The sequence below is a fragment of the Myxine glutinosa genome, chromosome 4 (genome assembly GCF_964187855.1).
Source record: "Myxine glutinosa chromosome 4, kmMyxGlut1.1, whole genome shotgun sequence".
In the NCBI taxonomy this organism is placed as follows: Eukaryota; Metazoa; Chordata; class Myxini; order Myxiniformes; family Myxinidae; genus Myxine; species Myxine glutinosa.
The window spans coordinates 190,564,781-190,590,955 of NC_136264.1; the positions used below are offsets into that span (position 1 = coordinate 190,564,781).

Genomic DNA, 26,175 nt, shown 5'->3' on the forward strand with positions numbered 1-26,175 from the left:
TTTTTAAATCTGTGAACCCCAAACACAGAATCCCTCAACTTTCCAGTTGGGACTTAACTTTTGTGTGTGTGTGTATGTGTGAGTGAGTCATAATAATATACAAACCCTAACCCAACCCCATCCCTAACCCAACCCCATCCCTAACCCAAACCCATCCCTAACCCAAACCCATCCCTAACCCAACCCCAACCCCAACCCCATCCCTAACCCAACCCATCCCTAACCCAACCCCATCCCTAACCCAACCCCATCCCTAACCCAACCCCATCCCTAACCCAATCCCATCCCTAACCCAACCCCATCCCTAACCCAACCCTAACCCAACCCCATCCCTAACCCAACCCATCCCTAACCCTCACATTCAAAATCCCAACCCTAACCCAATCCCATCCCTAACCCAACCCCAACCCTAACCCTCACATTCAAAATCCCACCCTAACCCAACCCCATCCCTAACCCAACCCCATCCCTAACCCTCACATTCAAAATCCCACCCTAACCCTAACATAATCTTTTTTTTTCTTCTTTTTTAAATACGTATTTCATATTTTTTCCTCCTCTTCCTCCAATTCTGTCTTTCAAGGCTTTCAAGTTTGAAGAAGTAGAAATGGGAAGAAAGAATTTTCCAGCATTTTCTTCCTCGAACTTTCTTGATATTGCTTAAATCAAGCGTCATTAAACAAAGAACATTGTTCATTGCTTTAGAATGCAAAGAGTCTCCAAGATGGACCCCACAGGTAGAGTCTCCAAAATAAAACCAACTTTCCAAGTTCCCAAGGTATAACCACATTCCTGTTGAGCCTCCAAGATAGGTATCACAATTCCGAGTCATCAAAACAAAACCCCCATTCCGAGTCTCCAAAAATATAACCATCTTTCCAAGTCTCCAAGGTAGAACCACAATTTTCAGAAATATTGGGGGTTTCCGTGATAAGTCTCACATAGTATAACTGCGGACCATCAGGGAAAACTTCCCTTTCCCAATTTTTTAGGGTTTCTATGATGTGTCTCACATAGTATAACTGCGGACCATCAGGGAGAACTCTCCTTGCCCAATTTTTTAGGGTTTCTATGATGTGTCTCACATAGTATAACTGCGGACCATCAGGGAGAATTCCCGTTTCCCAATTTTTTAGGGTTTCTATGATGTGTCTCACATAGTATAACTGCGGACCATCAGGGAGAACTCTCCTTGCCCAATTTTTTAGGGTTTCTATGATGTGTCTCACATAGTATAACTGCGGACCATCAGGGAGAATTCCCGTTTCCCAATTTTCAGAAATTTGTGGGTCTCCAATGTATGACTTGTATTCTGACTCATCAAGGTAGAACTTGTTCAGTGGGTTTTGTTTTGATAACTCACAACAAGTATCATCATGGTAAAACTCTTTTTCAGGATTTTGTGGATCTACAAGGTATAACTCTTTGGCTGGATCATCAAGGTAGAACTCGTTCTGGGGGTCTTGGTTGTTCAAAAAGTCTTCAAACAAAAAAATAACTTCATCCCAAGTTGTGTTAAAAGCAGAATTTTCATTTCGTATCTCAGATACAATTTCCTGTGAAAGAAAATAACAATGTATTAATTTAATACAATATTTTTATTTGTATAAATCAAGCTCTATGAATATTAAAATAAACTTTGTTAACTCTTACACGAGTCTCATCTAAAAAAAAAAAAAAAATTAAAAAAAAATTAAATAATTAAATAAATAAATAAACAAACTTACCTCCATTGATAAGAGGTTCGAGTCCAGTTCATCAATCTGAAGGTTGAGTTCTACACAGGTAGTAGGACTCCAAGGAATTGCAAAGTTATCCCATTCCATTTCGGCATAGTAGTCCATTCTCAAGTGAAGCAGAAAGCGTGTTTGAAAAAGCCTGTGGTCGGTGCCTTTTATAAGAAGGGCTGGGTGTGTGTCATTTCCTGTGGAAATTCCCTGGGCAAACCTGGGCGTGTCTTAACTGGAAATGATGTGATGGAAATTCCCTGAAAATGATGTAATGTATTACCTGGAAATGATACAATGCTGAAGAGTTTATAAAGTGGGTGGGGCTTAGCAGAAGTGGGTGGGGCTTAGCAGAAGTGGGCGGGGCCTAGTAAAAAAAAGTGGGCGGGCCTAGTAAAAAAAGTGGGCGGACCTAGTAAAAATGTGGGCGGAGCTTGCCAAAAGTGGGCGGAGCTTACCAAAAAGTGGGCGGCACTGGAGGCGCTCAAACAAGAACATTGAGGGAGGTTTATCATTTTATTTTAGCTCAGTTAAAATATCTTAATAAAGAACCAAACTCAAACATATTTTTTGTTAATGTATTAGACGGTGAGGAGAGTTGTAGGAGAATTAAATTATTTTCCACACATAAACAAATATTTGTAGGGTCGTTGTTTGAGTGGGTCAAAGATGATTCACCAGATGATATTAAGAGTAAAAGGTTAAAAGGTCCATAAGGTCAGAAGGATCACAGGTTCACACAGAAGGACCATTGTTTAAGTGGTCTAATGAATAAGGATAACATGTCAAAAGGTTAGAAGGTTCGTAAAGAACAGGGTGAGAGAAATAGAGGTGTTTAGGGGCAATGAGGGAATGGAAAAATTAACATGTAAGTGAATGGGGATTTGGGGTGTCCCAGAACCAACATTATTACACTACTCATGTGCGTCTCTATGCAAATTTATCTCTATCGTAGATGTTGCAGATGTTGCCACTCTACCCTGAAACAAAGTGAATGGGTCTGAACTAGGTGACCAACTCGTATGCACAAATTGGCACCATGCCTATTGTAGATGTTCGTCGATGCATGTGCGTCTCTATGCAGATGTATCTCTATCGTAGATGTCACAGATGTTGCCACTCTACCCTGAAACAAGGTGAATGGGTCTGAACTAAGCGACCAACTCGTTTGCACAAATTGGCACCATCCCTATCGTAGATGTTCGTAGATGCATGTGCATCTCTATGCAGATGTATCTCTATCGTAGATGTCACAGATGTTGCCACTCTACCCTGAAACAAGGTGAATGGGTCTGAACTAAGCGACCAACTCGTATGCACAAATTGGCATAATCACAACCACAACGCATTGTTTGCAAAGCCGGTCCAAATACTTTTGTGCTCAAAGATGGTTTTCGTTGGAATTCCTGACGATGTGTTAGGTCCCATCAGGCTTATCAACCCCATTTTAATTCAGATGGGAACTTGGTCAATGTTAACCTGCCAGATACTCCTACTCCTCATCCAGACTTGACAAGACACCACCTCAACATCCGAGACACAATCGACGTCCTCCAAGATACCTATATGACTTTGTAACAAACAGTGATACTAAGTTTGAATTGATTTGATGGGAACTTGAACAGGTTCCAACGCTTTAATTAATGGACGTCTTTAATCATATTGTTGTGGATCTGTCGCCGGCCTTCTCCCCTTATCAAGGGGGGATTAATCCCCTTGTCTTTACTGACCTGGCGCGACCCGAGACCTATTACGTCCCTTCCGGACAGCGTAAAATAGGGTTTCGGGACCAAATTCTCGCTCGTACCTAAGTACTCGCGCTGCCCTGGAAGCGAGGAAACAAGCCTCGCACGAACCACGTGTGGTTGGAATACGCCGAGCGGTTTGCGTACACGTGATCCGCGCCGTTATAGATAGTGGAACCCGATTGGAGCGATCTTATTCGTGCCACGCTTAATCAATGGAGAAATCACGGGAACGATCGAATTCAGAAGAAAAGGAAGAACAAATAGATTTAATGATTATTGCACGTATTTACAGTTCAGGATGAAGAGACACAGGGAAATCCTTATACAGTCTTATTCTTAATACCCAAAGACAACGGGCCCATCTGACACACTCACACGGGGATTGCAGATGGGCAGGATGATGTTCAGGCCAAACGCGCCGGCTTGGTCATCCAGGAACGGCCCCGTCCCGCTCTCCTCGGTCACAGCACGTCCCCGCGATGATGGCAAGCAGGCGAAGACAAGGCCACGTAGCGCGTCGCTCGAGCACAGGCGGTATATCGGGGCGAACGGCAGGGAGGGCTTTTATGGCAAAGGGCGGTTACGCAGCTTCGTTCACTCGCTTGGCTGGAATGCGCAAGTTATAAACGCCCTGGCTGCACCCACGTATCTTTAGCGATAGTAAAGTTCATACAGTGCGAGTGATGCAAGTCCTCTTCCTGCGCGTCCTCTCTCTCCTCTGCCAGTCCTCTTCTCTGCAAGTCCTTCACAACGCGCTTATCCTCTGCAAGTCCTGTTCTCTGCAAGTCCTGTTCAAGTCCTTCACAACGCTGCAGTCCTCTGCAAGTCCTGTCGAGGGCTTTGCGCATCGGGTTATATAGCCCCGGCCCGCGAGCCTTCTGGAACTCACCAGACTCTTCTCACCACGCCCTCTCACGCAACCACCTCTGAGCCCTCATTGGTGGCTCATGCTTACCGTCATCGCCCCTGCCGCTCCCGACCTCAACTCCGCCCCGATCCTCCTCCGCCGCCCTCGTGTTAACTCGCCCAAAATGAACTAACGTTAACAAACTGTATTGAGGTTACGGACGTAGGATGATCGGTGGCGTTCGGGCCTATTTTCCTGGGTTTACACAATGCAGGATTAACACTGGAAGGGGCCTACTCTCACATATACTAAGACATAACTATACTACAAATGAGGCTACATGTTGCACGTGTGACTATCTATGGGGGGCAACCTTTAACCTTTATTAAGCTCACTGTACAAATCTCAAAACCGTAGGAATATTTTGGTTTGTTAGCTGCAAAGCCCAAATGTACACTGAGACCCTTATTACAGAGACTGTAATGTTTAACCTTTGGGGATACGGAGCCACCGCCATGTTGGCTGAAATACACAAGTCGTGTTAACTCTGGTCCCATGTGCGCGTGTGGTTTATTCATCGGGATACAACAGGATACAAAACGTAAACTGTTCAATTGAAGTCCTGTCTAGGTGTGTGCTTGAAGTCCTGTCTCGGTGTGTGCTTCTACTCTTTCTCTTCTTGCCCATTCTTCTCAACTTTTTAGTGGGGTTTGTTGAAAAGACAAACTTGTGCTCTTTATTCACTGCATTCTCCTTACGCTTCTTCATACTTACCTCTGCATACAAAAATAATTCCCTCATTTCCTTACCTTACCTTCAGCCGGGTTTCTGGGGTCTCAACACTGATAAAGATGGTTGTCGTCCATGTGAATGCGACTTTGGAGGAGCTTACAACAACCGGTATTTTTTCAGCAGCAACAACTATCCGGCACTTTTACCTTGTTGGGCAAACACAGCAAACTCCTCCCAAATTTCACTTCTTCTCTCCCTTCCTTCCCAAGGTGCTCCCAGCAAAGTGGCCAGTGCTCCTGCCGCTCTAACCTCATCGGCCGCACCTGTGACCAGGTTCCCTTGGGACACTTCTGTATGCCTTTGGACATGTACACGTACGAGGCAGAAGAAGCCAGATTCATTGACCTGCAATCCATCCAAAAGCATCCAAATGTGGGTTTACCTCTGGAAATAATACTTCCCAGATTCCCAGATTCCCCTTCCCAGTTTTTCCTAGATTTTTTTTGTGGAAGGATATTAACAAAATGTATGTACATTACTGTAGAGTGCTTAAAATAATAGAAACATGGTTGTTATAACCCAATGGAGCATACACAATATATCTGTGCATCATTTCTGGTGGTGTACAGAATGACCTAGAGGTACACACACTCGCCTCTAAGCTGTCCATAGTCTGGGTTTGAATCCCGACCCAGCTATAAACTGTCATCCTCGTGTTTCGCAGACTGGGCGAGGCATCAATGTGGGGGCTAGACAGACAGATTCAAACCCAGGCTATATAGCTCAGGGGTGAGTGTGACAACCTCTTGGGCTCTATAGGCTATCCTACCAGACACCATACAAAACGAGGCCTCAACATTACTTGTTCAGAGGAAGTCAATCTGTTTCACCTGAAATAGTAAGATTATGTAATCACATGAAGGTTTGCCAAACACCAATTAATAGTCAATTTGGTATGAAAGAAGCTTCACGCCAAATGTCAGTCTTGCAATGCTAAGTGAAATCAGCTTGTCTGTAGGCCCACACTGGAGTTTATTGCTTGCAGAATCGAAGATTTGTCAAGTATGTTGGTCAGTCGTCTTTGTTATTCTGTCTATTTGTCTGTTTTTCACTCGCCTGCAGGTCACAATTCCAAACTGATCATCATGAAACTTCACCAAGTCGTAGAGGTAGTCACAATTGAGCTGAGAAGCCCATTGATTTTGTCATGAGGTCGAATTTCTAAAATTGTCATTTTTCATCTGATTCACTTGAAAGTTGAAGAGCATTTGCATATTGAGTCAGTGAATTGGAAAACCAACTCTTTTTGACATCAAAGGTCAACTCAAGGTCAAACTTCAAAAATCATCAATTTTCATCTGATTGACTTGAAAATTAAACAGCATTTGCAAAGTGCCTCACTGAATTGGGAAGCCAACTATTTTAAGGTCAAACGGTGAAAGGTCAACTCAAGGTCAAACTTCCAAAATCATCAATTTTCATCTGAAAAATCGTCAATTTTCATCCTATTAACTTGAGAATTAGGACAGCATTTGCATAGTGCCTCACTGAATTGGGAAAACGACTATTTTAAGGTCAAAAGGTCAAAGATCAACTCAAGGTCAAACTTATAAAATCATAAATTTTCCTCCGATTGACCTGAGGTATGATTAAGATCGTCAATTTTAATCTTAATGAAATAGACAATTTTATGTCTCAATGGGACCTGTTTTCTGGGTGGGGGGGGGGGGTGGATGGAGGGAGTGGGGGTGGGATTTTGCAAGTACCGTGCTATGCACGACGTCTTTCTTGTTTGTTATTTAAGGAAAATCTAAATTTCGAAATCTATATCTCATTTTAGTCCTGTTCTATTCTGCATCACAGAAAAATGACACGAGAAAACAATGCGATTCTCCACAACCACAGATACAACCACGTGGTCCTCGCCCAATGGTGAGGGCACAACGTTCTACACCTAATTCACTTTTCACTTTACATTTATTTTTGAAACAAAGTCGACGTTCCTGGAAGATCTAGTTTCTGAGTGTTTCATTCCCACGTGATTATAACTATAAGTCTGTCTGAAACAATCAGGCAAACTAAATTTGTACCGACTCATACCACAACCTTTTTATCTCTGCATAGCTTTATTGCACTATCCCAACCAATAGCTTATTCTGGGTGTTGTTATATTAATTATTATTAGGCTGGCAGAATAGCCAAGATGTATAGACACTCACCTCAGATTCTGGGTTTGAATGCTGATTGTTCCGGGAGCAGAGCGAAGCATCAATGTGTGAGTCGTACTTCAAATTGGCGTTAAGTCGGGAGACTCTGCCAAGATTGGTTTTTTGTGGACGTTAAGGATCCCACTGTGTCCTTCGAGAAAAGTATACAAGTCATCTCTGGCATCTTTGCCAAATTCCTTGCCTGAATGAGTGCAGGCAAGACAAAGGTAGACCACCAAGCAAAATCCTCGCCTAGATACCGCTCCGGCAACAGCAACAGCAACGCTCGGTAACGAGTATGGTACATTGGGTGATGATGAATTGAGAGTAAGTTTTATTGCATAGCCTGAGTCAACTGTGTAGGTACCTGGATCAGGTTCTTTGGTAAGGGATAAAATCTTGGCTGGGTCGCCACTCCAAAGCAGGAAGCTCGACTGTGGCAGGAATTTGTTATTTGTTCATGTTGCTGGCGATAGCTCGCCTACTCTTAGCGAAGGACACCGTGGGATCTTCAAGGTCCACAAACTAATGCTGGCAGACATGGCCGCCTGGTTAACGTCCAACTGATGGATGGCACACACATTGATGCCTCGCCCTGCCTGGAAGACACCAGGATGGTAGTTTATAGCTGGGTTGAAATCGAACCCAGGCTAGACAGCTCAGGGGTGAGTGTGACAACCTCTATCGCTCTATAGGGTATCCTGCCAGACACCACCAAAAAAAGAGACCTCAACATCACTTGTTCAGAGGAAATCAATCTGTTTATTCTGAACTAGTAAGATGATGTAAACCCATGAATGTTTGCCAAATCCAATAACACTCATTTTGTTTCTAAAGAAGCTTCACACCAAATATCAGTGTTGCAATGCTAAGTGAAAGCCGCTTATCTGAAGACCCACACTCGAGTTTTCTGTTTATTAAGGTAAATCAGAATTTTAAGAAATCAATATCTCATTTTAGTCCTGTTCTATTTTGCACCACAGAAAAATGACACGAGAGAGCAATGTGATTCTCCACAACCACAAATACAACCACGTGGTCCTCGCCCAATGGTGAGGGCACAAAGTTCTACACTGAATTCACTTTCCTTTTTTTCTTTTTCTTTTTTAATACAAAGTCGAGGTTCGTGAATGAACTAGTTACCCAGGCAACCGAAGGTGGATGGAGGTTGTGTTTTCACCCCTGTTTGTTATTATGAAAATTTTCCTCATATATCGGTCTGTCTCGGTTCTTTGTATGTTTGTGACTGTGATAACTCACGAACACTTTCAGCTATCTTCGTCAAACTTCAACAGAGGATCTGGAAGGACAAAAGTGAGATTGTCAATTCTCTTTGATTATACATGTCAAACAATTGATTAATTCCTAAAATTTTATCGAATTATTAAGTACTTATTTATTTTCTTTCTCATCTGGGCAATAGCTCAGGCACCTTTTGAGCCAGGAAGCTGATATTTGGGCATGACAATAACCAAGTGATTTGGCTATAAAGGCTATTTTTGATTTATTAATTAATCAATTAATTGATTAGTTATTTAATTATTATCGATTAATTAAGTACTTATTTATTTCCTTTCTCATCTGGGCAATATCTCAGGCACCTTTTGAGCCCGGAAGCTGATATTTGGACACGACAATGACCAAGTGATTTGGCTATAAAGGCTATTTTTGATTTATTAATTAATCAATTAATTGATTAGTTATTTAATTATTATCGATTAATTAAGTACTTATTTATTTTCTTTCTCATCTGGGCAATAGCTCAGGCACCTTTTGAGCCAGGAAGCTGATATTTGGGCATGACAATAACCAAGTGATTTGGCTATAAAGGCTATTTTTGATTTATTAATTAATCAATTAATTGATTAGTTATTTAATTATTATCGATTAATTAAGTACTTATTTATTTCCTTTCTCATCTGGGCAATATCTCAGGCACCGTTTGAGCCCGGAAGCTGATATTTGGACACGACAATGACCAAGTGATTTGGCTATAAAGGCTATTTTTGATTTATTAATTAATCAATTAATTGATTAGTTATTTAATTATTATCGATTAATTAAGTACTTATTTATTTTCTTTCTCATCTGGGCAATAGCTCAGGCACCTTTTGAGCCAGGAAGCTGATATTTGGGCATGACAATAACCAAGTGATTTGGCTATAAAGGCTATTTTTGATTTATTAATTAATCAATTAATTGATTAGTTATTTAATTATTATCGATTAATTAAGTACTTATTTATTTCCTTTCTCATCTGGGCAATATCTCAGGCACCTTTTGAGCCCGGAAGCTGATATTTGGACACGACAATGACCAAGTTATTTGGCTATAAAGGCTATTTTTGATTTATTAATTAATCAATTAATTGATTAGTTATTTAATTATTATCGATTAATTAAGTACTTATTTATTTTCTTTCTCATCTGGGCAATAGCTCAGGCACCTTTTGAGCCAGGAAGCTGATATTTGGGCATGACAATAACCAAGTGATTTGGCTATAAAGGCTATTTTTGATTTATTAATTAATCAATTAATTGATTAGTTATTTAATTATTATCGATTAATTAAGTACTTATTTATTTCCTTTCTCATCTGGGCAATATCTCAGGCACCTTTTGAGCCCGGAAGCTGATATTTGGACACGACAATGACCAAGTGATTTGGCTATAAAGGCTATTTTTGATTTATTAATTAATCAATTAATTAATTAGTTATTTAATTATTATCGATTAATTAAGTACTTATTTATTTCCTTTCTCATCTGGGCAATATCTCAGGCACCTTTTGAGCCCGGAAGCTGATATTTGGACATGACAATGACCAAGTGATTTGGCTATAAAGGCTATTTTTGATTTATTAATTAATCAATTAATTGATTAGTTATTTAATTATTATCGATTAACTAAGTACTTATTTATTTCCTTTCTCATCTGGGCAATAGCTCAGGCACCTTTTGAGCCCGGAAGCTGATATTTGGACACGACAATGACCACGTGATTTGGCTATAAAGTATTTTTTTTTAATTTATTGATTCATCAATTATTTGATTATTAATTATTTATTTTTTCGATTAATTACCCAATTAAGTAATTTTCAAAAAGTTACAGATTTGGATGAAGCAGTGGTGGCTTGGGTATGCTATTAGCCAATTTATAAATAAATTAATTATTTTACTGTTATTATTCATTTATTTTAATTACACAATCAATTAATCAATCAATTAATGTTTCTGTCGATTTTCATCATTCATGTCAAGGATACTACTGCCTGACACCTTCTTGTTTGTTTGTCTGTCTATTTGTGAACCGGATATCTCAAAAGGTTGTGGACATATTCGAACGAAACTTGGTGTACAGGTTGGATGTGTGACAAGGACGAATCAATCTGATTTTAGTGAAGATCCGAATACGGATTCGGATACGAGAATTTTTAAAAGTATTTTAAAAGGTTTATAATTATAGGGGAATTTTCAACTTCAAAACAAGAATTTCCAGCTTCACCATTGAGTCCTAGGGCCAAAAACGATATTTCAAATGTGGATGACTTATGACAAAACTTGATGAATGAGTTGGGTAAGTGACAAAAACAAGCTGATTAGATTTTGGTTCAGGTACGAATCCAGGTAAAAGTCGAGGTTCATCCAGATTAATGGGATACAAAACTTAAACTGTTCACCCTGGCGGAGGTATGCACTCTTCCGAGTGCTGCTATAGTTTCTGACTGTTTTATACCCACGTGATTGTAAGTCTGACTGAAACAATTCGGTAAACTAAATTTGTTACCTACTCATGTCAGAAACTTTTTATCTCTGCATAGCTTTACCGCACTATCCCATAACCAACAGCTTATTCGGGGTGTTGATATATTCATTTTTATTGTGCTTGTAGAATAGCCTTGATATATAGACACTCACCTCAGTTGTCTAACCTGAGTTTGAATCTTGACCAGCTATAAACTTGATCCTGGTGTCCCGCGGGCACCGCAAAACATCAACATTTAACTTGGTGTCCTTCCTCCTGGCATTGGTTGGTGGGCGTTAAAGATCCCACGGTGTCCTTGCTGGTTAGTGCTGGCAGGATGAACAAATTATAAGTTCCTGCCTGTAGTGCGGGTACCAAGTGACCTTCTTGGAGGTTGCATGACACGACACCCGGTTACTCTGCTTGCTATCATAGACAATGGTTGTTGTCTCTGCAGCAGCTTCTGCACTATAAACAAATTGGCCAGGTGGTTCACATGCTGTATGTGAATGACCTTATTCTGATTTGAAAGGTAACCCACATTTTATTATTATTATTATTATTATTATTGTTATTATTATGACAAACTTGTGTTGCTCACTTTGCTTTTCCATTTCACACAATTGATCTGTATTATTGGGCCACTTCAGGTGACCATAGACTCATAATGGTGACCATTTTGATATATTGTTGCCATAATTCGTTTAGTAACATGGATACACTTCCCTGCATCCTATGACCATACAGATAGTTAGCATTGTTCAGCGAAAGCAAAGACTCGACCAGGAGCGAACATGGACGGGGCCTGGATTCGCAAGGGTTCGAGATGGTGCTGGTTTGGAATTTACCATCAACGACATACCTGCTTCAGCTCAGTACGAGCTTGTGATACGCTACGAGCCAGAGGTGACACTATCAATGGCAATCGATTGGGTGTGTGTGTTTTTGTGTTAAGTTTAAATAAATAATTATCATTTAAATTAATTAAATAAAACAATTATTTTATATAAATTTTTTCTATATATAATGCACCGTGGCTCCGGTCGCAAGTTTGTTTATTTGCAATCAGGTCACTCCATCCCCGTCCTCTGGTCGGCTCAGCGCACTCTCACTCTTCGTCCCAGCGCACCTGGTCACAGCAACCCACACGATCGCACCTCTTGCCTACGAACCCTGGCTAAATCACCTGAATTCATCCCTGCTGTTCAAAACAACATCAAGCTCACCCTGTTCAACACCCGGTCCCTCAACAATAAATGCCTCATCCTGAACGAATACATCCTGGATAACAAACTGGACTTTCTCTGTCTCACCGAAACCTGGCAACAACCTCTGGACTACTACACACTCAACCTCACCACACCCAATGGATATTCCTACGTCAATAAACCACGCTCGGAGGGCCGAGGTGGTGGAATTGCCGTTATCCACCGTCAAGACATCAAGACCAACCTCATCTCCATCTCATCTGCTCCATCATTTGAACACCTGGCTTTAAAACTCTCTGGTCACACGCAGTCAGTCATGGCTGTCGTCTACCGCCCTCCCAAACCACACCCATCATTCCTGTCTGACTTCTCCTACTTTCTGACCCAGCTATGTTCCCTCTCCCCCTCAATCCTCCTCCTTGGTGATTTCAATATCCACATGGACTCCACTGACTCCACAATAACCACTGACTTCACTGATTTACTCACCTGCTTTAACCTCACTCAACATGTCGACTTTCCTACCCATATCCGTGGTCACATTTTGGACCTTGTCTGCTCCACTGGATTAAATTTGCACCATCTCTATGGCTCCGACCTCACCCTCTCTGACCACTTAGCCATCACTCTGACCATCAACATCCCCGCCCCAACACCAAGGCATTATCGCACAATCAACTTCCGTAAGCTAAACGCTCTTTCACCTACCTCATTCTCATCCACCCTCTCTGAAAAAATGTCCACTTCTCCCTTCATTGACCTCCACACCCCTTCCGACCTCACTGACTACTACAACCACACTCTCTCCTCCTGCCTTGACCAGCTTGCGCCTGTAAAAACCAAAACAGTTTCTTTCACCCATTCTGCTCCCTGGTTTACCCCTGAACTCCACCTGATGAAAACTCGTGCTCGCCAACTTGAAAGACTCCGCAATAAAACGGGTCTCACAGTTCACTCCCAAGCCTACAAGGACCACATACAACACTACAAAGATGCCCTCTCCCGCGCCCGCTCTGCCTACTACTCTCAAATTATCCACTCTGGCTCCGGAAACCCAAAAGCACTCTTCTCGACAATAAACAAACTCCTCCGCCCCCTGAACACCACCACCCAGTCATTCACAGTAGACAACTGCATCTCCTTCCTCTCTTTCTTCCAACGCAAAATTGACAACATCTACAACAGCTTGACCACCGCCGCACCCGCTCCCCCTCCAACCACCTGCCCCCCCCTTGTCCTGCCATCCCCTGTCTCGGTTCTCCCCAATCTCTCCTACTGACCTCTCTGAACTCCTCATAGGAATGAAAACTGCCACCTGCACTCTTGACCCCATCCCCTCCAGCTTTGTCAAAGCCTCCCTCCCTGCTCTCTCTCCACTTATCATTGCAACAATAAACTCCTCCCTGTCTACAGGCATCGTCCCACCTTCCCTCAAAATTGCTGCTGTTACCCCCATTCTAAAAAAACCTGGTCTAAACCCTGACACCCTAAACAACTTCAGACCCATCTCCAACCTACCCTTTCTGTCAAAAGTTTTGGAACGCGCTGTAGCCACTCAACTCAAACATCATCTCTCTGCCAATAACTTGTATGAAACATTCCAATCCGGATTCCGCTCCAACCACAGTACTGAAACTGCTCTCCTCAAAATCACCAACGACCTTCTCCTCTCCTCTGACGCTGGCAACCTCAACATTCTCGTCCTCCTCGACCTCAGCGCTGCCTTTGACACCATCGATCACACTATCCTCCTCACCCGACTTGAATCCACCTTTAACGTCACCGGCACTGCCCTCTCTTGGATTAAATCATACCTCTCTGACAGATGCCAGTTCATCTCCATCAATAACTGCAAATCCCCCACTGCTCCCCTCCCCCAAGGTGTCCCCCAAGGTTCAGTTCTTGGCCCCCTCCTCTTCATCCTTTACCTGTCCCCGCTCGGTCACTTAATCCGCCGTCATGGTCTCCAATTCCACTGCTTCGCCGATGACATCCAGCTTTTCATCTCCACCAAGTCCGTCTCCACCGACACCCACTCTATCCTGACAAACTGCATCACTGAAATAAAATCCTGGCTTCAAATCAACTTCCTCAAGCTTAACTGTGATAAATCTGAAATAATCATCATTGGCCCAAAAACGCTCACAAAATCCACCCATAACTTTGCCCTCAACATCGACGGTATCCCAGTATCCACCTCCCCTCACATCCGGAATCTTGGCGTCATCTTTGACCAAACCCTTTCCTTCGACAAATACACTAAACAGATCACAAAGTCAGCCTTCTTTCACCTGAAAAACATTGCCCGTCTCCGCTCATCCCTCTCCTCCACGGCTGCAGGAACCCTCATCCACGCCTTCATCACCTCCCGTCTGGACTACTGCAATAGCCTCCTCTATGGTTCACCCTCAAAAATCACCAATAAACTCCAATACATTCAGAACTCCGCTGCCCGTCTACTCACTCATTCCCGGACCCGTGACCACATCACCCCCGTCCTTTACAAGCTTCACTGGCTCCCCATCCCCCAGAGAATCCAGTACAAAATCCTCCTCTTGACATACAAAGCCCTCCATAACCTGGCCCCATCCTACCTGGCTGACCTCCTCTCCAGACACACTCCCACCCGCAACCTCCGCTCTGCTGGTACCAACCTCCTGACCCCCTCCATCCGGACCAAATTCAGATCCTGGGGGGACAGGGCCTTCTCCATCGCTGCTCCCACCCTCTGGAACTCACTACCTCACACCATCAGAGACTCCTCCTCACTCACCACATTCAAAACATCACTAAAGACCCACCTGTTCAACGCTGCATTCAACATTCAACCCACAGCATTTAACCCCTGACTATCTCTTCTCCTTCTCCCTCCTTTTGCTTTAAATATTTCCCTATTGATTCTTGTCTTGTCTTTTTGATTCTTGTCTTATATATATGCCGTATATCGCTGCTGTTTGTTTTCTTGATTCTTGTCTTTTTGCAATTGTTGTTTTCATGTATTGTTATGCATTATGTTTTCCACTCTGTCAAAGCGCCTTTGGGCTTCTGGAAAAGCGCTATACAAAATAAATGAATTATTATTATTATTATTATAATTAAATAAATAAATAAATATAAAAAGTAAATAATTATTGAAATGCATCTTGTGTTTTACTTGTCAGTATATTTTTATTCTGAGGTCGCGAAGCGAAAAGCGGGGTTCAGCGATCAGTTGCATATGTACGTGTGTCGTACGTGTTTGCATTTTTTAAATTCGCTTTGTTGGCAACATTTGGTCCGATTGACACGAAATTTTCACCATAGTATGCTCATGTACGTTTTTTTTAGTGATAATTATAACAGAAAACTTTGGACCTCTATATCTCCGAAACCGCTCCATGGAGGAAATTGAAACGTGGCTTATTGTAAAGAACTCCACATGGGAACGATTAATTGTTGTTAATGATGGCGTCATTGGTGCTTTCATTATGACATCATAATTCGACGAGTACAACGCTTAGTCCGATCAGTTTGAAATTTATTGAGCATGATCTCCCCAACAATTATATTGAAGAATGTGCACTTATGACGTCATCAGTCACGTGGTCTGGCAGCCATATTGGATCAAAAAAAACCCTTAAAACAGAAGAGTTGTAAGTATTCTATGAACTCCATCTAGTTAGCCCGTCCCCCTGCGCAGCAGCAATTTTCATCCGATTGACCTGAAAATTTAAGAATTTGCATATTGTGTCATTGAATTGGTTCACCAATTACAAAAATACAGCCATTTAGTACATGCCGTTAATCATGGCGGCATAACGAACTTGCTGTATGATTTACACAAAATCTACTACGATACATTTGCATCCACACAATGCAATAATTTGCCTAAAATTACTTCAAGAGGTTCAACAATAAATTGAGATTCAGCTTACCTCTATCCAAGGGTCAGGTATTAAAGAGAAAACATCGAAAATGGAGCCGATCAATTCTTTCGCTCGTCGCGGGCAAAACGGTATGGCGGGAAGAAGCCAGAAGTGCCAGAATGCCAATACAGCGCCCAGCCACCACAGGAAGTCATAATAATAATATTTGCTTAAACAACAGTTACAATGATAAATAACCAGTTGTAATATCAGTCTCAAGGCCATTGCTTAAACAACTGTTTCACTATTATCATAGAACTTGTGCTTTGTAGCAGCTGCTCGAGAATTGGGAGGTCTTGGTTCGAGTCTTTTCCCGATCACAACCCTCGGAAAGCCACTGCGCCAACACACTACCCACAGACGAACTACAAACAGCCACCTTGCACAGCGACCGCAGGTGGACATATTTCACTCGGGCCCTATCGATGGATCATGATCGATCGAATTCACTTTACACAGACATCTGCGCTGTATATCGATGTTGGATCTTTTCATGGAAAACAATGGCTGTACGAGCTCCTGTGAAGGTGTTATTATCATCCATGTGCATGCAGGTATGCGGTCCTGCCGGTGACCGTGTGTCTGGAATCTGGGATCACGTACATGGTGGACATCAATCTGCAACTCGTGGACCCACATAACCGCCATCCCAGTGCACACATTCTTATTGACTCTGTAAGGGAGTAAAATGGAGAATGGAATGTGAGGTGGCAAATTCTTTCCTTTATAAGGTTAATTCATGTCCATTTTTACTCTATACCTTATTCCTGTCCCCTTTTGCCCCCCACCCTGTACGACTTGTTCGGGTTGTTACCCACCGTGGTGGTCTCTCTGATACCCTCTCGCCCCTCTCTACCCCGCACTCCCAGCTCGTGCTCTTCCCACAGCCAGCATCCCTGTCCGGGTCTCATCCTACCAGCACCCCATGGGAAGACTTCAAACGATACAGATGTGCAGAGGCGTTTCGTGAGGTTCACCACGGTGACCTCACCCAGGTGTGTCAGCAATTGGTGTGCAGCACCTCTGCCATCCTACACAACGGCGCCATTCGTGAGTATCCTAAAATGGGAATAACAAATGTTTCTTGGAATTTTCTGAATTGCTTTTCACATTCTGCATGTATGATTGTAACCGCATGTATAATTGCAACCACATGTATGATTGCTTTTCATATTCTGCATGTATGATTGTAACCACATGTATGATTGCTTTTCACATTCTGCATGTATGTTTGGAGCCACATGTATGATTGCTTTTCACATTCTGCATGTATGTTTGGAGACACATGTATGATTGCTTTTCACATTCTGCATATATGATTGTAACCACATGAATGATTGCCTTTCACATGATGCATGTATGATTGCAACTACATGTATGATTGCAACCACAGGTATGATTGGTTTTCACATTCTGCATGTATGATTGTAACTGCATGTATGATTGCTTTTCACATTCTTCATGTATGATTGTAACTGCATGTATGATTGCTTTTCACATTCTGCATGTATGATTGCTTTTCACATTCTGCATGTGTGATTGCTTTTTTACATTCTGCATGTATGATTGTAACCGCATGTATGATTGCTTTTCACATTCTGCATGTATGATTGTAACTGCATGCATGATTGCTTTTCACATCCTGCATGTATGATTGTAACTGCATGTATGATTGCTTTTCACATTCTTCATGTATGATTGTAACTGCATGTATGATTGTAACTGCATGTATGATTGCTTTTCACATTCTTCATGTATGATTGTAACTGCATGTATGATTGCTTTTCATATTCTGCATGTATGATTGCTTTTCACATTCTGTATGTATGATTGCTTTTTTACATTCTGCATGTATGATTGTAACTGCATGTATGATTGTAACTGCATGTATGATTGCTTTTCACATTCTTCATGTATGATTGTAACTGCATGTATGATTGCTTTTCATATTCTGCATGTATGATTGCTTTTTACATTCTGTATGTATGATTGCTTTTTTACATTCTGCATGTATGATTGTAACCGCAGGTATGATTGCTTTTCACATTCTGCATTCTGCATTAAAGGTCTGAAGGTGAATATCGGAAAGACAAAGGTGATGGCAAGTGGTAAAGCATGTGGTGAGGTGGAAAGAACTGGGAAGTGGCCGTGTGCTGTGTGCAGGAAGGGTGTCGGAGTGAACTCCATTCAATGTACAATGTGCGCTGAGTGGGTTCATCAAAAATGTAGTGGTCTGAGAGGGTCATTTACCAGTGTGGCAGCTACATTCAAATGTCAGGTGTGCACAGAGGGAGCTGCAGATGGAGGAAATGTTGAGTTGGATCTTGGAGACGGCGTGAAGCTGGAAGGTGTGAAAACATTTTGCTACCTCGGAGACATGCTGAATGGAGAAGGTGGATCAGACTCGGCAACGGTTGCTCGAGTGAGGTGTGCATGGAAGAAGTTTCGGGAACTGAGTGGCGTGCTGATGAGGAGGAGAGTGTCGCTGAAGCTGAAGGGAAAGGTGTATGCTGCATGTGTGAGAAGTGTTATGATTTATGGGAGCGAGACATGGGTAATGAACGTAGAGCAGCAACGAAGGCTGGAAAGGGTGGAAATGCGAATGGTTCGATGGATGTGCGGAGTATCGTTGAGAGAGAGGAAGACAAATGATGAATTGCGAAAGATGATGGGAATATTGCCTGTGATTGATGCTGTGAAGAGGAACAGGTTGAGATGGTTTGGTCATGTATTGAGGAAGGATGAAAGTGACTGGTTGAGAAGAGTGATGGAAGTTAATGTAGAAGGAAGTAGAGGACGGGGAAGACCGAGAAAGACTTGGCTAAAGATGGTGGAAGAAGAAATGCGGGCAAGGGGGTTAACAAGGAGAGATGCAGAAAATAGGGCAAAATGGAGAAGATTGTCATGGGGACCGCAAGGCTAACCCCCGCTCTAGCAGGGAAAATGGCCTTAAAATGCATGTTGTTGTGTTGTTGTATTCTGCATGTATGATTGCTTTTTTACGTTCTGCATGTATGATTGTAACCGCATGTATGATTGCTTTTCACATTTTGCATGTATGATTGCTTTTCACATTCTGCATGAATGATTGCTTTTTTACGTTCTGCATGTATGATTGTAACCGCATATATGGTTGCTTTCCACATTCTGCATGTTTTTTTTTTTTTTGTTTTTTTTTGTATACTGAATCGAGGATCGTGAAAGAGCTAACATTTACTTCACAAACAAATCAACCAGACAAACAAAATATATAAAAAGAGGGAGCGGAAGACAAGATGGGGAGAGAAGGGGAAGCACAGAAACACAACATTTGAGAACAGGGAGATGTGTGGGAGGGAGAGGGCTTGGGGGGAGGAGGCGTGGTAAGGGTGGGGGGGGGTGGTGGGACAAGTATTGTTCTCCCCTTGTTCTCCCCTCCCCTTGTCCCTTCCCTACTAAACTCCCCACTCGCCCCTCCCCTTCAAATCTCCCCACCCTCATTTCTTCTCAATTTCCCCCCTCTCACTCCCCCTCCTCAAAGCGTCCTCCCCGCTTCTTCCCCCTTCCAACTCTCACCTCCATCTCCCCCAACCTTCTGCCTCGCTCTTCCCCCTCCTCAAATAACACCTCATTGTGCCTCACCCAGTCACCATCAAACCTTTTGTCCACCACATCCTTCCCTTTCTCCGAGCTATTCTGAAATCTCTGACACACCTTCAACAGCTCTCCCTACCTCTTCCACCTCTTCCACATCTTACCCTACCCCTCCTCCCCCCTGTTCTCTATCCGATGCTCCCCCTTCCTTTTCATTAACGGTATGCACCTCAAACATCCGGGGCCTTCGTTCAAACTTAACTGACCTCTCCATACAGGTTGCTTCTGTCAAACCAGACGTGATCTGCTTAACAGAAACTTTCCTCCTTCATGATGTCTCTGATTCCTTAGTATCTCTCCCGGGTTACTCCCTCCTCCGGTATGATAGACCTGAGTCTCGTCCTGGAGGTGGGGTTGCTATCTTTATCAAAAACTCTCTTCCTCACTCGCCCTGCACTGCACTCTCTCCACCTCACCCCCAGGAATACCTCTGGCTACGGCTTCCCCTTCGCTCCCACCTCTTGTTCATATGTGTGTTGTACCGTCCACCAACCAGTGATGACTCCATCTACATCTCGCTGTCTGATAATATGGACCAACTTCTATCTACTCATCCCAACTCTCTCTTCCTCATATGTGGTGATTTCAATTGTCACCATGCCAGTTGGCTGGGTGTGGGTTCCCTCTCTCACCAGCCATGGCTCCTCAGCAAAGGACTTCTGCGACTCACTGGGGCTGACACAATCTGTCAATTTCCCGACCCGGATCTCAGTCAACGGAGCATCTTCTCTTCTGGACTTGGTTATGACTAACTTCCCTGAAAATGTCTGCTGCTCTTCTTCTGCTCCAATCGGATCATCTGATCATGTGCTTGTTAAAGTGGACATCTCTCTGACCATTCTCAGGGAGCCTGCTCAGCGTCGACGAGTCTGGCATTTCACTCAGGCCAACTGGCACGGTCTTCAAGCAGCCATCAATCATCTGGACTGGTCTCCCATCTCTACCACCTCTGACATCAACTCATCCTGGGAATTCTTCCAAAGTAAATTGCTCTCTCTCTTGCACAGATTTATCCCATCTCGTCTTCAGTTGTCATACCCTTCCTCCCGTCCATGGTACACGGAATCTTGTGGTGAGGCTGTTGCCCAGAAACAACTTGCCTTCGTCTCCTGGAAAGCAAATCCAACGGAAGGAAATCTCATTTCCTTTCACAAAGCCCGAAACAAGTGTGTGTCCACCCTCAGGAGAGCCAGGAAACAATATCTCTCCGTTCTCAAGACCGAACTCTCTTATCTGTCTCCCTCTTTCAAATCCTGGTGGCATCTGGTCAAATCTGTTTCTGGTGTTTGTTCCCCCTCCATCCCCTCCCTTACCTCAAACGGCTACACAGCTGACTCCGCACGTGAAAAAGCTGAATGCCTCAACTCTGTGTTTGCCTCTAAATCTTGTGTCCCAAACCCATCCCTCTCTGTACCCACCATACCCAGTCGTACCCAGCTGCTCCTGGACTCCGTGTCCTTTCCTCCTGCCAAGGTGGAAAAGTTTCTGTCAACCCTCGACTCTGATTCTGCAACTGGACCTGACGGCATCAGCCCACGGGTCCTAAAATCCTGTTCTTCCACTCTTTCTCTCCCTCTCTCTGTTCTCTTCACCCTCTCTTTTGCTCAAGGTCAACTGCCATCTGCTTGGAAATCAGCCAACATCACCGCTTTGCACAAAAAAGGTGCAAAAACAGATCCTAGCAACTACAGACCAATCAGCCTTCTCCCAATTATCAGCAAAGTCATGGAATCCATCATTGCTTCAGATATGAAATCTTTCCTCTTCTCCAATGGCTTGATCTCTGATAATCAATTTGGTTTCAGACCAGGTCACTCTACTCTGGACATGCTGCTTCTGCTGTCTCAACAATGGATGGAGGTCCTTAATGCCAAACAGGAAATTAGAGCTGTCTCCCTCGACATATCACGTGCCTTCGATACGGTCTGGCACCCCGCTCTGCTCACCAAACTCTCCTCCTTTGGTATCCATGGAAATCTCCACGCATGGCTGGCGGACTTCCTCTCTAGTCATAGTCAACGTGTGGCCCTGAATGAGTTTCTCTCATCTCCTCTGCCTGTTCAGGCTGGAGTTCCCCAAGGCAGTGTTCTGGGCCCTGTGCTTTTTCTGGTCTTCATCAATGATCTATCCGACTCTCTTGAAAACCCTCTCTATCTCTTTGCTGATGACTCCACTCTCTGCCGCTCCATTCCTCATCCCTCAGATCGGCAGTCTGCAGCCTCCTCACTCTCTGCAGACCTGGACAAAATCACAGACTGGGCAAACAAGTGGAACATGTCTTTCAATCCTGACAAATCTCACACTCTTACGATGTCTCTCCGAAAAGACCGACTGGACAACCCTCCCATCTACTTTCTGAATAATCCTCTCCAAGAAGTTCTATCACTCAAGCTTTTGGGTCTCACTATTTGCCATGATCTTTCCTGGGAAAACCACATTTCAAATCTGGCCTCCAAAGCCAGTCGCCGACTGGGCATCCTCCGTCGTGCAAAGTCCTTCCTTGGCACACCTGAGCTCCTCACCACATACAAGGCTTTCATCCGCAGCTCAATGGAGTACTGCTCTCCCCTCTGTGCTGGTGCTCCTGCCTCACACCCAGCTCGTCTTCACGCTGTTGAAACCAAAGCGTTCAGAATCATTGGAATCTCCCGCAATGATGCTATCTCCGAGGGCCTTTCACTTAATCACCGCAGGCAGGTTGGTGGTCTTTCCGTCTTCTACCGACTCCTCTCCGGCCTTGCTCCCCCAGCTCTCTCTGGGCTCTGTCCCCCAAATATTCCTGCAGGTCGCACAAGATCTGCCTGCATCCCTCTTATGGTTGAACTGCCAAAATCAAGACTCTCTGCTCACATTCACTCCTTCATTCCTCTTTTCTCCCGCCTCTGGACAAACTCCCTCACTCTCTTCAATCCCACTCCTCCCTCCAGGTCTTTAAAACGGCTGTTCACCACCATCTCTTATCTTCCCCAATCCAAAACCTTGATCTTTTCTACCCCCGCTAATTTCACCCCAAATACACTTTTTTGAGGTGACTTTTGACTTCCTTCCTGGAAGTCCTTGGTGTCTTTGCGTTTTATTCCTATCCTGCCTCCCCCCAGGCCCTCTCCCTCCAAAAACATCTCCCGATGTCCCTGCTCTCAAATGTTGTGTTTGTGTGCTTCCTCCCCTTCTCTCCCCATCTTGTCGACCGCTCCCCTTTTTACATACTTTGTTTGCTTGTTTGTTTGATTTGTTTGTTTGATAAATGTTAGCTCTTTCACGAGCCTCGACTCTGTATACAAAAAAAATAAAAAAATAAAAAAAGTATAAAACACAAGGACACCAAGGACTTCCAGGACAGAAGTTGGTATTTCAAAAAAGTGGAATTGGGGTGAAATTAGCGGGGGTAGAAAAGATTATTGTATGATTGCTTTTCACGTTCTGCATGTATGATTGCTTTTCTCATTCTGCATGTATGATTGCTTTTTTACATTATGTATGATTGTAACCGCATGTATGATTGCTTTTCACATTCTGCATGTATGATTGTAACCACATGTATGATTGCTTTCCACATTCTGCATGTATGATTGCTTTCCACATTCTGCATGTATGATTGCTTTTCACTTTCTGCATGTATGATTGTAACCACATGTATGATTGTTTTCCACATTCTGCATGGATGAATATGAACACATGTGTGATTGCTTTTCACATTCTGCATGTATGATTGTAACTGCATGTGTGATTGCTTTTCACATTCTGCATGTATGATTGCTTTTTTACATTCTGCATGTGTGATTGTAACTGCATGTATGATTGCTTTTCACATTCTGCATGTATGATTGCAACAGCATGTATGATTGCTTTTCACATTCTGCATGTATGATTGCTTTTTTACATTCTGCATGTATGATTGTAGCCACATGTATGATTGCTTTTTTACATTCTGCCTGTATGGTTGTAACTCCATGTATGATTGCTTTTCACATTCTGCATGTATGATTGTAACAGCTTGTATGATTGCTTTTCACATTCTGCATATATGATTGCTTTTTTACATTCTGCATGTATGATTGTAATCACATGTATGATTGCTTTTCACATTCTGCATGTATGATTGTAACCACATGTATGATTGCTTTCCACATTCTGCATGTTTGATTTCTTTTCACATTCTGCATGTATGATTGCTTTTCACATTCTGCATGTATGTTTGTAGCCACATGTGTGATTGCTTTTCACATTCTGCATGTATGATTGTAACAGCATGTATGATTGCTTTTCACCTTCTGCATGTATGATTGTAACTGCATGCATGATTGCTTTTCACATTCTGCATCTGTGATTGCTTTTCACATTCTGCATGTATGTTTGTAGCCACATGCATGATTGCTTTTCACATTCTGCATCTAAGATTGCTTTTCACATTCTGCATGTATGATTGTAACAGCATGTATGATTGCTTTTCATATTCTGCATCTATGATTGCTTTTCACATTCTGCATGTATGATTGTAACAGCATGTATGATTGCTTTTCACATTCTGCATCTATGATTGCTTTTCACATTCTGCATGTATGATTGCTTTTCACATTCTGCATGTATGTTTGTAGCCACATGTGTGATTGCTTTTCACATTCTGCATGTATGATTGTAACAGCATGTATGATTGCTTTTCACCTTCTGCATGTATGATTGTAACTGCATGCATGATTGCTTTTCACATTCTGCATCTATGATTGCTTTTCACATTCTGCATGTATGTTTGTAGCCACATGCATGATTGCTTTTCACATTCTGCATCTAAGATTGCTTTTCACATTCTGCATGTATGATTGTAACAGCATGTATGATTGCTTTTCATATTCTGCATCTATGATTGCTTTTCACATTCTGCATGTATGATTGTAACAGCATGTATGATTGCTTTTCACATTCTGCATCTATGATTGCTTTTCACATTCTGCATGTATGATTGTAACAGCATGTATGATTGCTTTTCACATTCTGCATCTAAGATTGCTTTTCACATTCTGCATGTATGATTGTAACAGCATGTATGATTGCTTTTCACATTCTGCATCTATGATTGCTTTTCACATTCTGCATGTATGATTGTAACAGCATGTATGATTGCTTTTCACATTCTGCATGTATGCTACCCACTACTTTCATTAATGAGCAATGATGCCAAGTACACATCGGAATATCATCAAACTAGAACTGCACTTAGTAGAGCGCAAACCTCCGCCAGGCTGAACAGTTTATGTTTTATATCCCAATGATAGGCCGGATCTGGATTCAGACCTGAACCAAAATCAAATCAGCTTGTTCTTGTCACCTAACCAACTCATTCACCAAATTTAGTCATAATCCGTCCACAACTTTTTTGAAATAACGTTTTTGGCCCAATCTCTCAGTTGTGAAGAAACTATTTAAAGAAATAAAAAATTCTCTGATCCGGATCCTAATCTGGATCTTCACCAAAATCGAATCGGTTCATTCTTATCACACACCCAACTTCTCCATAAACTTTCGTCTGAATCCGTCCATAACCTTTTGAGATATCCTGCTCACAGATAAACAAGCATACAATAAATATGTCGTGTTGGATTTCACACGTACAGTACCAAGTACAGTAATTGTAGTAATTGGTGAAATCCAATTAAAGAATGTTTCTAGGTTTTGATTGGTGAACCAATTCAGTGACCCAATATGCTAATTCTGTTCAAACTAGCAGAGTACCCAGCCTCCGGGTTGGTGAAGATTGCACTATTTTTGGTATACTTTGGTCGAGGCTCATATAAGAGCTTAATTTGACTTGCTGAAGACTTGCTGAATTTGCTACTGCCTTGGTGATCTAATTACTTGCTGAAGAAAGTATAGTCTGTCACTCTGTATTGCAAGAAGACTATCGATGCTTGCGTGGTGTGCGTCTAAAGGGGTCTAACGGGTGGGTCTACAGGTCTAATGGGTCTAAGGTGTGTCTATGGGGTGTAAAGGTCGAAGGGGTCGAAATGTTTCAAAAGGTCTATAGAGATATATAAGGGTCTTCCTCTCTTTCTCTCTATCCTTGAAGAAGGGTTCGATGTTGAAAGCTTCACCTTCATTCCCACAGCATTTAGCAATACCTATCTCAACACCTAGTTGAGAAAATGAATTGTCCTTATATGTATTTCCACCGATGCAGACCATCCCTATTGTTTATAAAGACTAGTCTTCCATAGTGTCCCCAGCAGGTGATTTATTGTTGTTTACCATTCATTCCAACCTGTTTATCTTGCTTTTAACTCTTAGATGCAGGCGTCAAAATCCTCCATAAACGCAGCCATTGGGCCTGATGTATTCGTGTAATGTTTTTTATATTTTTTATTTTTTATGGATTTTTTTTCTTTTATATCCTTTTTCAATCCAAGTCGATGCTCATGGATGTGTATTTGCTC

The 26,175-nt window shown here is 42.6% G+C and overlaps 1 protein-coding gene across 4 annotated transcripts in view; it reads left to right on the forward strand.

The window, feature by feature from the left end:
• Window positions 1-26,175, forward strand: part of LOC137425999 (laminin subunit beta-2) — a 217,698-nt gene that overhangs the window by 76,720 nt on the left and 114,803 nt on the right. Inside the window, exons 13-20 of one of the 4 annotated variants that reach the window (XM_078776822.1) lie at window positions 5,143-5,222; window positions 5,324-5,486; window positions 6,918-6,986; window positions 8,245-8,313; window positions 11,752-11,910; window positions 16,390-16,514; window positions 16,672-16,792; window positions 16,987-17,167. In XM_078776822.1, the coding sequence (XP_078632948.1) occupies window positions 5,143-5,222; window positions 5,324-5,486; window positions 6,918-6,986; window positions 8,245-8,313; window positions 11,752-11,910; window positions 16,390-16,514; window positions 16,672-16,792; window positions 16,987-17,167 (967 nt within the window). The remainder of the gene's footprint in view (window positions 1-5,142; window positions 5,223-5,323; window positions 5,487-6,917; window positions 6,987-8,244; window positions 8,314-11,751; window positions 11,911-16,389; window positions 16,515-16,671; window positions 16,793-16,986; window positions 17,168-26,175) is intronic. The other 3 variants (XM_078776824.1, XM_078776823.1, XM_078776825.1) reach the window with 3 other exon arrangements.